This window comes from Diorhabda carinulata, chromosome 7, assembly GCF_026250575.1.
Source record: "Diorhabda carinulata isolate Delta chromosome 7, icDioCari1.1, whole genome shotgun sequence".
Lineage (NCBI taxonomy): Eukaryota > Metazoa > Arthropoda > Insecta > Coleoptera > Chrysomelidae > Diorhabda > Diorhabda carinulata.
The window spans coordinates 22,171,312-22,189,510 of NC_079466.1; the positions used below are offsets into that span (position 1 = coordinate 22,171,312).

Below are 18,199 nucleotides of genomic sequence, written 5' to 3' on the forward strand. Positions count from 1 at the left end.
ACATGCACCATCTACCAAACGCTTTCTTCGAACTGCTAAGAAGATAATCAACAGGTGATATTTACGAAACAACGACAATGGACAAAGTGAAAGATGTTAGAATAGCTGATGATCGGGAAGCCATCGGGAAGATCAAGTGAAGTTTTTGGATACAAATTAAAGATCGAATCTATATTATTGAATAATAAAATACCACATCCAACTAATCGATTTTATTTTAGATATTTTATAACCAACTTTCAGCATATATTTACTAGGTGACATTCAAAGCATTATATCAATACGATTTTCTTCTGTCGGTTGGAAAACTACAAAGAGAATCTAAAATTTTTTATAAAATTTGTCATTAGGTCATTAAATTTGAAGACTAGAAGAATATGAACAATTTTTTTCCTCATTTTAGTGGCCTAAATAGTTATTACGGTGGTGAATTGGAAGGAGAGTCCGAACATTACGCTGATAATGAATCAAATGCCGAAGCTGAAGAAGAGGAAGAAGAAAGTAGTCCACAATCAAGTGAGTAATGAATTCATTGATGATTAAAAATGATTCCGATCTATTTTTTCGATTATTTACTTTACCACATCGATTTTAGAATTTATTATCAATTAAATATGATTTCTTTTGTATTTAGTATAAATATTCCAAATTTTCATTCTCCATTTTTCGTTATCTAATCAGTACAATAAATAATTCAGTCTTCAGCACAATATCTTTTACATGTTCTTGCTTTTATACAATCTATCTAATCTTAAGTGAAAAATTTTAGATTAACCCGACGCGATCCGACGTTCTGGAGTCTAGAGAAATCTAGTTCCATTACGTCCCCATTTGACACGTAATTTTACTGCTTTTTATACCGAGCTTGTGGAAATATTGCTACAATCAATCTTCTACTGCATAATGTGGTAACCCTGTTCTAGCCTTACATATTTTTTTCAGGCGTGTTCCCTTTTATTTGTGTGTTTTATACATGTGTGTTAGTATTGCTACCAAAATGGAGAAGCGAAAGTTCATGATCCAATTTTGAGCAAAATGAACCGCTTCAGCAACTTCAACTCATAGTAAAGTGTTAAAAGGCAAGTTAACGCTCTAAATGAGAGTGGACGTGGACAACCACGAAATCGAAAAGCAGATTGAAATGAAAGATTGAGAAGCTGTGTGCAAAAATGGTTTAAAAAAACCGCAGATTATAGCTTCTAGAAAGATTCCAGTTACCCTTTTCTCCGCAACTATCGAGCTACGACTTCTTCCGCGTCCCCAAAATCAAAGATGTCATAAAGGATTGAAGATTGAAGACTTCAATGCCCGAAGACGCCGCCAGCTTCATATCCAAATAATTCCTATTGAAATATCTGGCCGATGAATGATTCATCCACAGTTGGAAACGTAGCCACGACTTTCGGCTCGCTGTGTGGAGTCTGGAGACTGTGGCGACCTCACGACATTGTCAGTAAAATGTACAGTTCATTTCTAAATAAGCTTAATGATTCATCAAACGAAGGATATTCTCTTAATATTCGGCTTCGATCGGATATATAAGGATGGACCTATAACTTCTAGGGTTTCTTCTTTTTTGTGCGATTTTTTCTATGTACGAAGCGTCGATACGAGAGCAGGAAGAACTGACTGACAGGTGGTCGCTTCCGGTTACTCCATTTGGCGACCGTACGTAACTGGCAACGTCGCCACGGCGTCAAAACGATGTAGGGCTCTTGGTGTTTTTATTTTTACAGAATCAGTAATCGTTTTTTAATTGTTAGACCTTATACATACATATAAAGCGTGTTAAACTTATGAAACTTTCTTAAAAGTAAATACCTAATATATATATATATATAGAAGGTGTAATTCAAAATGAAATAATTAGAGAAAATGACATGACAATTTGTTATTGATGAAAAATTTTCTAGGTACCAGTGAAAGTGAGGCGGAAAGTGACGATGGCGAAAACGCGGAAAATGAAGAATCAGCATCTTACACTAGTGCCGATGATGGCGATGAAGAATCGGAAAGTTATAGTAGCGACGATGAAGAGTAGCGTTAATGTTTGTAATAAAATTATTTTTAGTTGTGATAGGATGAATGTACTTAATTCAGTAAATTAATTTTTTTATCGTTACGTTTTTTTTCACAACAGAATTCTTATAATTCGAATCGAACTGAACAATGAATAACTAAAGGTGAAAACAGTAATGAATAAGTTAAAAGGACACGTGTTCATCACATTCATTGAATCACTTGAAGTAGTCGTGTCAAAAATATGGAAAATTCTATATACTGTGTGATAAAAATATATCTGATTAAACTGCGGATCGTGTGGGAATCCTTATTTATATTATAGATCGGGTGAATCAGCCCTAAATAGTAGTGAAGCTACAAAAGTTCATACAGAACTTTGAATTGATTTTGCCATAAATATTCCCCATCGATTTCGTATCTAGAAAATAGAATCAGAGTTGTCAAATTGGGGTTTTGGCCAAGGTAAGTTTAATTATGAAGATTATCAGGAAAGGGTACCAGATGGGTAACAAACAAATTAAAATACTTTGCTACGCTGATGATGTCGTACTATTCGATGAATCCGAAGATGATCTCCAGAGATTAGTGTTAAATACAGTAGGTAAACAGTACAATACGATGTTGAGAAAACAAAATACATGACAACCTATACGCTGCAGAATAGAAATTGATGATCATGTAATACAACAGGTACTAAAATTTAGATATTTAGGAATAGACATAACGAGCTATGGAGATGTCTAGAATGAGGTGCGACAGCATGTCGTCAAAACAAATAAAAGGAAAAAGCATATTCTCAAATAATTGCGATCAATAAATATTATAAATTCGTTCGAGGAGCCCAAAGTATTAACTGGGTTTTCGGAGTCGTCAAGTTAACTTTCCTACGGCAGACGGCAGGCACCGCGTGGGCCCCCGGACGATTTAAAATTTTGCTGTTGTTCGCGTTTGAGTTAGAGAACTTCAATTTATAAAGAAGGTAAGCTGATACTACTTGTAAATAATCTGTAGTCCGATTATGCAAAAAGGAAGCTCGCAGTGACATCACCCGAGTCAAATAAGTGTCAATCGTCACGGGTAAGTTGACCCACGTCAACTGAGTGAACAGTTGACAGAACATTTCTAATCTTCACAGCCAAGTGTGTATTTAGTCTTAGATTTCTTATTAAATTAGACTTTCTTTCAAATTAATATTATGAGGGGAATAGTAGATTCTGTTTCCAAGTAAAATCTTTAGATTTCAAATTTGAATTTTAGTTTTTCATTGACAATGAATTTTATTGCGCAATATTACGAATTATGCAATATTATTGATCGTTTAGGAATAATTTTGAAGATTGCACAATGCTTGACCAAAAGTTTGAATGGGTTTAGTTTTTATTGCACCATATTTGTCGTTTAGGCTTAGCCACAAGCAACACAACTGAAGCAGCAGCTAAATCTTGATCGGACACGCTGCTTCTATTTTTTTTTCCAATACAATATATTGTGAAATGTTATTGTAGGGTCTAGGGGCCGCCTTACTGTGATTTCTTCCTATCATTTGAATTTCTTAATTGAATAATTGAATTTTTTAATATGTATATGTTGCATAAAAATTTTAGAACGGCTTGGGTGAAGCTTGGAACAAAAAAGGTTGGGAAACACTGCTCTAGAGGAGATATTAACAAAAGTGGATACTCAAAAGCACCTGGTATTGATAATATGAAAGAGTTAAGCAATGAAATTATGTCAAAAAATTATAATACTGTACGTATGGAAGGTAAGCATATCCGTACCTATACACAAAAAACAATCCTGAAACAACTTCGTTGAGCTCCATGCTGAAACTTCTCATTAAGATAATAGCTATGAGATACAAGATTGAAAGGTCTCGCCTCGCCTCCCAGCCTCTCCGATCCGTATAGTTTCAAGGATGTGACAAATGTACACAAATACGTCAAAATACGATTAAGATAATATTAATATGGATTATAAATATTAAATTATTATCAAAGAATTTAAACAACGAAAATATTACAAGGATCAAGTTTAAATGAAATTTTGTATGGGAAAAACTACTTGTTGGTTGATTTGATTAATTTTTTTTCTAATAATACCCAAAATTTCTTTCCCTTGGACACATGTATAACTATACAGATATTAAATTCAAAAAAACGACGGGTTGCACTCCGGGAGTGCCGGCAGAAGTGAAAACTTTAATATTAACGTTGTGCATTTTTGATATTTTAGTTAGGGAATAATTTTGCACGAATTGCTTCAATTACCAGTATAAAAGTACTATCATTTATGTGGTAAAATACAATATTTATTTATTGCGCTATCTTATTAACTTCCATTCATAATTTCACCATCATTATCACCAGAACCATCATCGCTAATCTCTAAAACTGATACCAACGGTTTCTGATAGCCCAAGTAAGAAATAGTTGATTTTTATCTTCTGCAAAGTTTATCCACTAAAAATCAATGGCAATTCATCAAAGCTTTTTCCAATTTTTTTTTTAAGCAATGCAGATGCGTCACGAGAATAAATGAATAAATTTTGGTGCAAGGAGTCTCGTAGAGCACGCAATGACTTATCTGGAGATATGTAAACAGCAACCATAATAATGAACTGATTAACACCAGCGTGGCAACGACTTATACAAATATCACCGATATCAGAAACAGTAGCATTAAACATGCTATTGTATTTCACTTGAACATCCATATAATTTGTGCAATAATGAACTGTGTTCATATTTTGATAAATAGTTACTCCTCCCGCTGGACGATTATTTCTTCAACAAAGTTGAAATTCGGTATGTCAATTATTTCATCGATACCCATATAAGTTTCTGATAAAATTAACACATTCATCAACGAAACGGAACGATTACGTGGAAAATTTTTTATCAGGTCTCGTGTCCTGTCGCGAGTTTAACATTACCGATTAGAAAAAAGTGTACAACGTCGCTAAAGAGGTTTCCACTTCAAAAATCTGAGCCCGCTACATGCTTGTACGAAATGCGCTGAAAACATCATCAATGTTTCAACTCCTGAAGATAAATTAGACTTCCATGATTTGGTTCAACAATAAATATCAATAATATAAGAGGTAATATAAAATATTTCCACATTAAAATAGATTCAATCTTATTTCCACGACAATGTCATAATGTTATTAGAAATTATGTAAAGGCGAAAAAAGCTAAATCGATATGTCACAAAAAAACCGTAATAATTTGATACTGATAAAAGCGATCAAGCAAAAACTTCCCACTTAACCAATTCCGTTTTTCTCTAGTTATACTTCCTATAGAAAGTAGATATAAAAGAGGCACCATTGGACTGTTACCAGTTTAGTATAAAATGATCACCGTCGTAGGTGTAATTGTGTTTTTATTATCAAGTTCAACTGATCGATTGGTAAATTCATCCCCTTTAAATAATACTATTAAAGATGTTTCTTTTCGAGGAGGAGATCTTTTTAGCAGTAACGCCTTTTTAGAAGAAGGTGTGTATTCTGAAATCGTAGTGGAATAATTATATAATTGTCGTAAAAGAACGGAGATTCTAGTGGATTTTCATTTTTGTGGGAAATGAATTCTAATTCAATCAAAATTGGATTGTTAGTGGTAGGTTTTGAATGAAAAATTGTGTGGAATTTCCGTATGAAAATGAATTTTTGAATATTATTTTCTTTCAATAGTAAAATAGATTAAATTCGCCATTATATTATTGGAATTATCATATTTGTAAATTGTGAAGGAAATAGCGAACAGCGAAACGATGAAACTTGAATTTTTGCAGGAGAAAATTAATTTTGGAAAGTGTATCACGAATTGTTGAAAAATGAAAAAAAAAAAAATTATTACCGGGAAGTTCTCGAGGTCGGTGAACGCAATACCACGACAGCAGATAAACAGAACTCTCATTTGTTGTTTTAGAATCTTCAGTATCACTGTTTCTGTGATTTTACTCATAGTAGTATCGGTCTGCAGTACATAAAAAATTATTATTAACAAAACAAGATTAACTATTTCCATCATATTAAATATCATTCAAAATATTTGACAATATTCATCCAAAACCTATTTTAGACGTAAAATTAAAAGTGTAAAACATTTTACTAACAGCTACTTTTTGGTATTTTAAAGTTTAATAATTTTTCTAAGTGGATGGGACTGAAATGGGACAGGGCTCGTATATATATATATATATATATATATATATATATATATATATATATATATATATATATATATATATTGATGCATTATTTAAAGAAAAGTTTAAATACTCTATAATTACAAAAAATCACGATACTGTTTTCCAAATGAAGTAAAAAACATATTTTCATAAAATCTTCTTCTTAGTTACAGCGAGGGTGACGCCTTTACTAAAAATAAAACCGATAGAACGAATCGAAGTTCAGAAGCTTGACAGTAGCCCTCAAGCCACTAACCGTAACAACGAAAAAGCTACTCATGGCGGAAATATCGATAACATAACCCAATTACAAAAGCAATACAAAGGCAAAAAGGGTCACAAATCTGCTAAATTCGGCGAAAAAAAAGGTCACAAAAAAGGTCATAAAACCAGAGGTTACAACAACCGTTTTCATAAAGATGAATATGTGAAAGAACATAAATTGTATGGAGATGGATACAGGAATAATCAAAGAAATCAATATAAAAACGCACATGATGCTTCGGCTAAAAAGCGTACTTCATACGAAAAATCAAACAAACGCAACCACGGTTATAGTGAAGATAAGTTTGGGAAGAAAGGCGTCGACGATGTTGGGAAATTCGATAAAAGGCACAAAGATTTTGAAAGAGATTCCAACCATCAACAGTATAATAACCATCACACTAAAAATATTGAACTGAAAGAAGCTACCAATCCGTATCCAAATCACAGACCGTATTAAATATATATTTGTTTATTAATTTTTTTATTAAAAAATAATAATAATATTGAAGCAGATAATGTTTTGATTATTATATAATATTAAAAACGACATTCTAACCTCAAATTACTGCTGCAAGATTTAATTTACTTGAGGAACACATTTTATTGCTGTTTCTTTTCCGCTGTTTCTATAAACCTTTAATCATTATGTTTGTCTCTTTTCTTCCTACTAAGTGATTCAATTACGAAAAAACGGTATCGCGCCATCTAGTGAAAACTTACAAAAAGCCTAGTTAGCTAAAAACCACTACAAGTTGGAAAAAAAACGTGTTGTCGCAAAAATTAAAAGGTTTGTTAATAATTTCATACACTTTTAAAAAATCACAATATTAGAAAAATCACACGAAAGGCTTATTTCTTTGACAACCACTGTTGACGTAGATGTCTGCAGATCAGGTAGTTGGCAATACATAACCAAGATGGACGACTGCGGGGACGTTCACGAACAGGAAAGCGACAGGTACGTGAATAGCGCAAAATAGCAAAATTTTTGCTGGTCAAATGGGCAAATTTGTCACTCTGGTCTTCTGTAGTTGGAGTCGTATGCAACCTCTAATATTATAAGAATACGTACTCTCGATTGTTTTTGATAAAAACAACAAAAACATTTTATTGGGCATGATGCCGAACATAAAAGCCTTGGGGCTATACTGAGGTTGCTTTATGTTCACTGACACACGAGGGGGCATAATCGGGGGAGGGGTGTAAGAGACAAAGAATGCAAAAATATATACAAATATTGTTTGATCTCTTTACTGGTTTACAATTGGCTTGGGCTGTGGAAGTAGCTGTGGTTGCCGTACGGGGGGGCTTCTTCTGCACCTACTGCGAGGAAATTGCTGCTGCTAGCCCGAAGAAAGTAATATTAGTAGAGGACAATGACGAAAATCCTGATCATCCCTCTTCCCTCTAATTGATTAATTCCTAATCGTCAAGGATTGTCGTGAGGGAAAATAGTACTAATGGATAGAAGAAGAAACATCGGAAAGAAATTTTTTTTCAGAATGATAGAATTTGTGTAGCTAAAACTTTATAGAATATTAGCTATATGTGTTGAAGCATTTATATTTAGTTGTATATATTTATATATGAATAAAAGTGATGCCAAGAGCAGCTAGAACTCGCTTTGTAGCAAACTAGTCATAAATATCCATACGACGTGCTCTTATGATGTTAGAGGTTGCATACGACTTCAACTGCAAAAGACCAGAGAGCAAAATGTGTCTATTTAACCAGAAAACTCGAAAATTTTAACAGCACTATACCCTTATCTGTCGCTTTCCGGATCGGTAACGGCCCCAAAGTCCATTTTGATGATGAAACTAATTTTTGACGGCTCTAGCAAAACATTTTGTCGTGCGTTTTTGTCTAGTTTCATAATTTTTTCAAAGAGCATGAAATTCTGAACATACATTGTAATTTTCGCCGATTGTTTTCCATCTTATAATTTATAATACCTGTCCTAAAACTTAAATAGATTTCACAGTATTTATTTCTTGCCAGGATTATAATCTTTTCCCTAACTTCATTAGAATTTATTCAATAAAAACATCCTATTATAACTAATTATGTGAAAAATGCTTTAAAAATGATCATTTCATAAAAAAGTAGCCGACTTTTGATTAAAAACCACGATATTTCCAATAAATATATCGCTTGAAGCCTGATTTTAATAATTTAGATAGAAGTCAAAAAACTAATTATAGGTTATGTAGCTGTCAAAATAATAGAATGCTAAATGTAATCGTTTAATTTTATTAAGCCTCTTAACTAGGCTTTTACCTTGAATTAGTCAAAGGAGAAAATAACGTACACTATAAAATTACCATGTTGAACATACCTCATTTAAGTATATTACTCATAATGTAATATTAAACATTAGAGAAGATTTGTGACACATTATACATCAGAAGTTATTGGAAAATTTGTGTATTTTTCGTATTTGTATAAAGTAATGAGGTAGTTTATAAGTATAATATATTAATAGTAAGTCATATCCACTGGTTTCTGACACGACCGTGGTTTCCGGTTACTTTGACAGACTTTGCTTTATCTATGATGATAAATCGATTTCTATCGATTCTGTGTTGATTCCATGTGACGTCAGATGTGAATCTATTTAATATTAAAAAAATGAATGTAGGTGACGAGGGTAACTAATAAACAAACATTTTTTTTTCAAAATTTTCTCGTAAACATGAACGAATAAAGTTATTAGGTTGATAAGAACTAAATTAGTATGTTTCCTTTGGCAATTTTACGAAATTTTAACAAATTTAGACCAAGAATCTGCCGTGTGCCTAGTTGTCGGAGGTTCTGTTCAGATGACTGCGGCGAAGAAAGAGTAAGTTGAAAATATTTTCCATCATACACGTTAACACAATATAGATTTAAATAGTATACAGTCAATTAACATTCTTTCATTTTATTTAATGAATTTTTTTATAATTTAAATAAATTTTTTTTAAATGTCAAAATTTATTCAACAGTGACAGATAAATTAGAGCTTGAAATAAAAACTTAAAACACATTTTTTATTATACTAACATATTTTTTTCGAACATATTTTGATAGTAGTATGGAAATAATTTGTAATTTTTTTGAAAATATTTATTTTTTTGTATTCGCATCTCCATTCGGTTACAGTTGTAGCATACGATTTTTGGGAATGCGTTTTTCTGTATCTACATTTGTCAGATTGGAATACTACTCCGACATCCATAGTTAGATATTGTCAAAATTCAAAATTTTCAATTCCATTTTTACAAAATAGAGGTGCTACATTTTCGTTCTTTATTTCCAATACAATTATCTCAAGTTACCGATGTTTTCATTGCACGACCATTTTCTTTCCCAGCTTCTGATGGTTCTAATTTACAAGGCTATTATCTTTATTACTGCATTTCTAAACAGATGACACTCCAAACCACTGGTGTAGGTTGCGTAACCATAAATGCGGTCTTCTCCTTGGTCTCCGTTTACAATCCACTTTGTCTTGGACAATCAACTGTAAAAGGCGGTATTTGTCTCTAGTTTCCGTTTTATTTTTAACCGTAAAAACACTTCCTTCTTTTCCCCCGATCTCTGCAAAATTTCCATGCTGGTGATGTGCTCCGTCCAGGATATTTTCAAAATACGCCAATATATCTATATTTCGAAAGATTCCAGTATTTTTAAAGTAGTCTCGGTTGAAGTCCAAGCCTCTACACCAAAGAACAAAGCATAAAATATGTAGTATTCGACTAGTCATGGTTGTAATTATAAAGAAATATCTCTGCTGGTAGTTTCTTCATGTTGTTAAACGCAGGTCGAGTTTTTTCTAAACGTGATCGTATTTAAGATGCCTGGTTCCATTTCACCATACTGTGGTTCCGTTTCTACCCGATCTATGTCTAAACTTGACTTTTGCTAATACGCATATGTTTCGTTTTTGATATATTCTTCACTTGCACGTATATTTTTTGCATATTTTATAGCTCTTTATTGTTATTTGCTATAATTACTGCGCCGTCGTCATATCTAATGTTTCCTGATTCTTCTGTTTCTTCTAAATTCATTATGTAATAATTGGCAATGTTAGAGGTGATTAAGCACATTTTGATGGGAAATTTACATTTTCTTTCATGATTTTGGACCAATATCTGGTATATCTTTATCTATGTTTGCTTATTCCTCATGAAACATGCAGAAAATATTGACTGGCTTGTTATTTTAAGTTCTTTTATGATATTTTCAGGGTATTTTGAACAATTCCCTATAAGCAAATATTTAGAATGTTTCAATTTTCTCCATTACTAGGAAGAGGTGCTATGTTGTCTTATCTACTGCCAAATCCAATACAAAAATTCCAACTTATCCATGTTTTCTTTGCACGTTCACCAATTCCAATATTGTTTCCTAGCTTTATCGGAAATTACAGCTATTTCTTATGATTCCTTTGCTCCATTTGAATTCATTATATGGTTAATAGTAATTCAAGCATACTTTGAAAGGAAATTATCGTTTTCATTTTGAATTTTCGACCAATATTGTGTGAGCTACATATATGTTTGCTAATTCTTTTTGAAATATGCAGAAATCATTGATTGATTTGTCTTCTAGGTTCCAACATTCGCATAATCATGTTTCAGGGTATTTTGAACATTTTCCTATAAGCCCATATCTAAAACGTTCCAATATACTTTCCATTGGAAAAAGGTGCTACATTGTCCTTATCTACTGCCAGATTCAATAAAATAATTTCAACTTATTGATGTTTTCTTTGCGGGTGCGTCAACTCCAATATTCTTTCCTAACTTTCCAAGTCTTTATCGGAAATTAGAGCCCTTTTTTATGATTCCTTTGCTCCATTTGTATTCATTATTTGATTGGTAGTAATGAGTGAGGTAATTTAGCATACTTCGAGAAGAAATCATTATTTTCATTTAGAATTTCCGACCAATATTGTGTGAACTACATATATGTTTGCTGATTCTTGTTTAAATATGCAGAAATCAATGATTAATTTGTCTTCCAGGATTGATACACTCGTATAATTATGTTTTAGGGTATTCTAAGCCCATACCTGAAATGTTTCAATTTACTTTCTTATTAGAAAGAGGTCTTTATCTACTGTAAACACCACACATCATTTTAATTTATCCATGTTTTCATTCCAAGAACTCCAAAACTTCAATTTTTCCTCCCAGGTTTTTTTACCAGCTTTCCCAAGTCTTTTTTTGAAATTGGAGCTACTTCTTATGATTCCTCCGTTACATTTGTATTCATTGTATAATTACTAGTAGTGAGAGAGATGATTAAGCATAGTTTGAGAAGAAATCATCATTTTCTTTATGGATTCTGGACCAATTTTCTGTGAGCTACATATATGTTTGCACTTTCTTTTTGAACTAACCAGAAATTATTGACTGGCTTGTTATTTTTAGCTCTATTAGAATCGATACATTCGTATGTTTATGTTTTCTGAATAATCTGAGCCTACTCTAGATCTCTAAGTCGGCTTATTCTTCTAAAATATAATATAAAAAGTATAGACTCATTCTGATCTCGAATCGTTACTTTGATACATACTATAATGATGTGTCTAGGGTATTCAGAGAATTTTCCTATTGGGTCAAATCTCAAATTTTTTTTGTTTAGTTTGAAATTTACATAAAACGAATTTTATTATAATTTCATATTTACATACAGGTGTACCACATGTCCAATTTTGATATAGAAATTAATAAAATAAAATAATAATTTTATTCTTTACAGAAAGGGCTAATACTGGGCGTATACGAGGGAGAGAACAACGAGACCCTCTTTACAAAAGCGGCATCAAAATTCAACGATCATTCAGGCGGAAAATTATACGAATTATTAAAAAAGTAAGTTTACTTTACCAATTTTCTATATTCAAAAGATGTTCGATGACTTGAACTTATATTTCGCGTATTTTTCTCAAAGCTCTACGCGTGATTGTTCTTTATTTTCCCTTTAATACACTTTGCGTTATAAAAGTGGCCAGAAACTTCAATTGGCAGGGCCTGGGGTGAATTGGGGGGTTATTTTGTTTTGGTACAAAAGGTATATTATTTCGTCTTCAACGTGATGTACAAAAGCAACTATTTTAGTGAGACAGTTGTTGATATATACCTCAGACTCTGCACTTTGCATGAAAACTATATTTTTCTTTGATTTCCAAATAGGTAAGTATTCACAATTTTTTGCTAATTCCCACAATACGGTACTCATTGAGTATGGTATAATTTTCTCAAGGAAAACCCGGCTTCTTTGGCTTTTACTCTTCTTACCAGTCTGTTCTTTCTCGAATAAAAATTGTTTTTCAAAGATTCAGATCTAGTATTCCTCCTTCACATTTGGTTAATATTAATAATTTTGGTTTAAAAAATACGAAACATGTTAGGAGTAGGGATGTGTCCAACCAATTTATGAATGCTTTTCCTCATTTACATCTTATTTTAACTTTAATACAACTGTCAGAGAAAAGATCTTGTTTAACTAGTGTGAGGAAAAAATTTTTTGCTCACAAATCCATTTTTAAATTCGCAAATTTTGTGGCAAAACAATCGCGAAATGCGTTAGAGGCAAGTATGTTATTAAAATAATTGTTTTAATTCTAGAGCTGGTAGCGATATTCGAAAGGGTCAAGCAAAAGTTTTCAACAATGTCGACAAGGAGTTCTGGGGCGTTGCCGTAGTTGGATTGGGAAGAGAAAATCTGGGTTACAATGAATTGGAAGCTATCGATGAAGGTCTGGAAGCTGTCCGGGAAGCGGCTGGAATGGGTGCTCAGCTCCTGAAAGAACAAGGCGCTACGAGAATTCTGGTAGAAGGATTAGGTCATCCGGAACAAGCAGCCGAAGGCACTGCATTAGCTCTATGGCGGTATCAGGAGAACAGATCCCGTCAATATTGGCAAGTGATACCAACTTTGGAGCTTTTCGACGATTGCGATGCGGAAAGTTTCCAACGAGGTTTGTTTAAGGCGGAATCTCAGAATTTAGCCAGGCGTTTGTCGGACACGCCAGCCAATCAAATGACGCCATTGCATTTCGCTCAAGAAGCCGTAAACGAGTTGTGTCCTTGCGGTATCAAAGTTATGGTACACGATAAGGATTGGATCGAATTGAAACGGATGAATGCGTTTCTTACTGTAGCTAGAGGATCCTGCGAACCGCCTGTTTTCCTGGAAATATCATACTGTGGAGCTCCTGTTGACCAAAAACCTGTTTTGATGGTTGGCAAAGGAATTACGTTCGATGCTGGTGGTTTGTGTTTGAAAAAATGCGAGGGTATGGGCCGATTCAGAGCCGATATGACAGGAGCAGCGGCTATAGTAGCTGCCATTCGAGCTGCTTCTGCCTTAAGTCTTCCAATAAACATTGACGCCGTTATTCCTCTATGTGAAAACATGCCGAGCGGAATGGCGATGAGAGTTGGTGACGTAATAATGAGTCTTAATAATAAATCTATCAGGATAACTGACACTGATAACGAAGGAAGACTTATATTAGCTGACGCTCTTATTTACGGTCAAGGTGTGTCTCATCCACGATTGATAATCGATGTCGCTAGCTTAACTCCCGGAGTCAGGGCTGCACTAGGTTCAGCAGCGTCCGGAGTATTTACGAATTCCCAAACTATGTGGTCGCAAGTTCGTAAAGCGGGCGTTATTACGGGTGACAGATGTTGGAGGCTGCCTTTATGGAAATTCTTTATTAAAAAAGTGACTCGTTTCCCGTCACACGATGTCGATAATAAAGGCTTGGGACACGGATCTAGTTGTCTGGGGGCAGCGTTTCTGAACGAATTTATAGATTGCGTCGACTGGATTCACTTCGATACAACTGGTGTAGGTTTTCACAGCGAACATAAAGTTTACTCCTATTTAACCAAGGGACGGATGACCGGTAGACCTACACGTACTTTGATTCAACTCCTTTATCAATTGTCTTGTCCGTCAGAGGGACAGCGAAAAATTGAATAAATCTTCACAAATCAATGTTACAAAACAATTTTTTTTTTCTCGACGTTTATCTAACCATTATAATTGAAAACCTATCCTGGAATCATGGCATGTATTAACATGGAAAAAAATTCTTTTTCCAAATATTTTCTCGACGTATGCTAAAGTAACTAGGTAGGGAAGTGGGATTATCAAGGAAGATCGTTATTGTTATGAACAATGTACGATTAAAATTTTTATTTGGGATGACTTAATAAAAAGACAGCTGGTCACTGTCAACCGATAGAAACGTTTTAAGCTTAATAATTTTTCAATATGCTGTAGGTTTTACAATCCCTCTGACTAAATGTATCAGGCACATCTGAACTAACTTATAAGTCCCGCATTCGTCCTAAAATATATTAGTTGTAACTGATTATAATAGTGTGTTGTAACTGTTGTATCTGTCGAGCTTGTATTGTCCCTTGCTACTTACAATTATGGATTGTAAATATAAAACTATAAACAAATAAATTTATTGAATCAACAGAATTTTATTTGGAGGGCAGTGTAGGGCAAAGTGGGCTACTTTACATTTAGCGCCAAATCAAATTATTAGATTCTTGAAATATACTAACTCGTTCACGACCACGATCTTTCCAGTTCTACTTAGTTTATAACCAATTTTAAAACATAGTTGAACTGGAGATGAAACTAAAGTTTAAACTGTGGTTTGAGCTCTAGTTTCTTAACCAAGAAGATTCCTATAATTTACCGTGGACCCAAAGGAGAGGCCCAACTAATATTAAACTGGTACCTTCTGCAACAAAAAAGTGTAAAAAATACCTTTGAATTCATCTGGATCGACGATTAACCTGGAGCACACAGATACTAACCAAGAGATAGCAAACTATACTGGTTAATAGCCATTCTAGAAAGATTTCAATCGAAAGTACTCAGAATTATTATAAAAGCTCCTTGGTATGTACCCATCTTTTGTGACCTTAAGTCAGTTGAAGAAGAAATATCTTTCCCAAAAATAATCTTACAGCTTGGAAACCCATCCCAACACATTGAATCGATTTCTAATGAGAACTCCTTCTAAGCGAAGGCTTAGAAGGCATCTTTCGTGTGAATTGTCTGACAGATTTTAGTGTCATAGTGATTTTTTGGGAAATTTCCACCTGGGGGTGATTCTCCTACAAGACTTGCTTTAAACCATTCGCTCATTGTAAAATTTTATAGAGTGAAAATAAAAAAAGGGTTAAAAATCTTTCACACACACATTTAAAGTTGATTTGTTTAAGAAATTTGTATATACAAAAACAAACAAATAACAAAAAAAGTGCAATTTCTTTGAAATAATACTTTCGATTAAGCTTATGAAGAAATAGTCGAATCCAAAAAAGTGATACAGTGAACTGAAAGAAAAAGAAAAATTAGAGGAAATTGGCAAGGGAATTTAATGATGATAATAACAAAAACGGTCATGCTTTTGATAGAACCGCAACAAATTAAAAAAAATAATTTGAAAGATTAGCTCTAGATCGAATAACTTTTTGTTTTATCGGAGCGTCGACAATGTTGATACTTTCTTCATCATCGTCGTCGAGTTCATCAATTATAAAGTGCAAATACGCAATCGTTCTACCAAAACATTTTGTAATATTGTATAAATTTAACAATATGAAAAAGTTAGGTTCGGATCCTCCGTTTCATGTTAAACTACCTCCAGACCATCGCGCTCGAAACATTCCAATGCTGTTCCAAGTTTCTTATGCATATATATATTATAAAGAAACTCTATTTATACACATTCTTCTGTTTTTGTGTAAATTTCCAGTCCCCAAGAGGGTTGTTGATCGTCGAACAAGAAAACATGTTGATAGTTCTTGAAAATAGCCAATTTACATAATCAAGATTTTATATTTTCACAGAATAAAGTAAGATGGCCTTCAAATACGACGATATTATTAACAGTGGCGTCGATCATCTCTAAAGTATATATAGTTATACTTCTAAATGTTCTTAATTTTAGGTTTCTTCTATTTCTTTTTTAATAATTTTTGAAACACTTCATAATTACTCACTTCATACAATAACAATAATAGGCCTAATAATGTCTCATTTTGCTGTCCTAATTACTACTACTATTACTACAAAGACGAATCAGTAAAAGTTATACAGAATACACTGTTTCAAACAGTGTACCTTCAGTCTCTGAAGACAATAACTTGGTTATCGAAACACAGGCTAGACAGTGTAGTGAGTGAGTGTTGGTGTAGTGGTGGTGTAAACAGTGTATTCTGCATGAATATCACCAACGGCTCCAGAAATTCCAGCTTAAGAACAACTAAGAGCTCAATATATACGCTTACGACTATAAGGTGGTTATTTGAAGGAGTTAAATTGAGTAAATTGGCTTGCTGTAACTCAATGTTCATTTTTTGTGACTTCTCCATAAGCAAGAATGTTATTGCAAGGATATTGTTTGTTCAATTCAATAGAAAATCTTGTAATGGACAATTGGTATCATTGATTCTGTCAATTTGATAATCAGGTATAGTTTAGCGTATGGAAATTGTGTTTTCTTCGATGACTCAAAGGTACTAGATCAAACACTTCGCAGTGTTTGAAACTACAATTTTTCAACTCTTTTCCTTTGCAATGAAATCCTTCATATCTCATACCCTCACAATCCTCATATTGGGATTCAGTACAAGATCGTTGTACATGTTTAGTTGGATGAAAAATTATTGATGTGTAGTTTGGTTTAATTTGAATGGGTCCTGATGTAGGAATATTTTCCTCTGCACGGTTTGGTTTTTATATTGGTATTCGTATTCGTGTATCTGTATGTGCGTATGCTGGGTAAAGCATGAGAATTTAACAAAAAATTACTCTCTGAAACAAACATATAGATTTCATCGACTGGCTTCGTTGAGGAAGGCAAAGAAAGTTGGTGCGGGATAATAAACTAGGAGAATAGAGAATATTTCTCTCGAAATTAAGATAAAATACTTAAACTAGTCCAAAGCTCTCACTAGAGCATACATGGATGAAGTTTTATATCTACAATATTTGACTTAAAAGTGAACAGTGAAAAATTATGTGATTAGCAAACGCCCACAGGTTGACCTAACGATTTTAGATCTAATAAAGCCGAGACAAACCGAAGGACCAAACCAAAGACGGTTCGAAACTAGCGCCAGCTGGACTGGAAAGTTCTGGACCAAAGTGCAAGTCCATACCTCCAGAAACATCACTCACCGTTTTTCCGGTAGAGTTGCTAGCAATAAACAAATGTGCTCAGAAACATCTCTAAAAAGCACATACAAATTCTCCCATTCTCCCAAATAGCTTCGAAGGTACTGAAAGCTATTGCGTGCACATCCAAACTAGTGTAAAGAAACTCTGAAATTAACTAACAAGGAAAAAGTAATCCTAAAGTGGTTTCCCCGTCAACAAGAGATACCAGAATGAGGAAGCACACAGCTTTGCCAAAGAGGGACAACGATCCTATACCTTGGACTAGAAACCTACTTTGGCTTCACGAAATGCCACAAAATAACGAACTAAAGAACTGAACAAACGGCTAGAGAATAAGAAGGAGTTTTAGGAACATTCCAACAAGAAGGAAGGACATTCCAGGCCTCAGATAATCGAATAGATACATAACCATATCAGCTAAGAACTTCATGCGGTTACCAGAAACGACATGAAACTTGTCCTTCTTCTGAAAGGTCATTGTTCTGTCAAATAACGATGG

The 18,199-nt window shown here is 33.6% G+C and overlaps 2 protein-coding genes across 2 annotated transcripts; both read left to right on the top strand.

The window, feature by feature from the left end:
- Positions 1-6,415: 6,415 nt before the first annotated feature.
- Positions 6,416-6,986, top strand: LOC130896878 (component of gems protein 1-like; the record flags this gene model as incomplete). The annotated part of the gene is made up of 1 exon (XM_057805241.1): positions 6,416-6,986. A coding segment is annotated over one exon (525 nt), but the record flags the coding sequence as incomplete, so codon positions are not given.
- Positions 6,987-9,053: 2,067 nt separating this feature from the next.
- LOC130896498 (cytosol aminopeptidase-like) lies at positions 9,054-14,982 on the top strand. The gene is made up of 3 exons (XM_057804649.1): positions 9,054-9,325; positions 12,238-12,350; positions 13,107-14,982. Exons 1-3 carry the CDS (start codon positions 9,221-9,223, stop codon positions 14,470-14,472), a joined length of 1,584 nt encoding a protein of 527 aa, XP_057660632.1. The 5' UTR covers positions 9,054-9,220; the 3' UTR covers positions 14,473-14,982.
- The last annotated feature ends 3,217 nt before the right edge of the window (positions 14,983-18,199 follow it).

What these genes read in the sequence shown, in the direction of transcription:
- LOC130896498 (XM_057804649.1), top strand. Translation starts at nt 9,221, where the DNA reads ATGTTTCCTTTGGCAATTTTACGAAATTTTAACAAATTTAGACCAAGA. An exon ending in ATGACTGCGGCGAAGAAAGA is followed by an intron (nt 9,326 to 12,237) that starts GTAAGTTGAAAA and finishes TATTCTTTACAG; the next exon opens with AAAGGGCTAATACTGGGCGT. An exon ending in TTATACGAATTATTAAAAAA is followed by an intron (nt 12,351 to 13,106) that starts GTAAGTTTACTT and finishes TTTTAATTCTAG; the next exon opens with AGCTGGTAGCGATATTCGAA.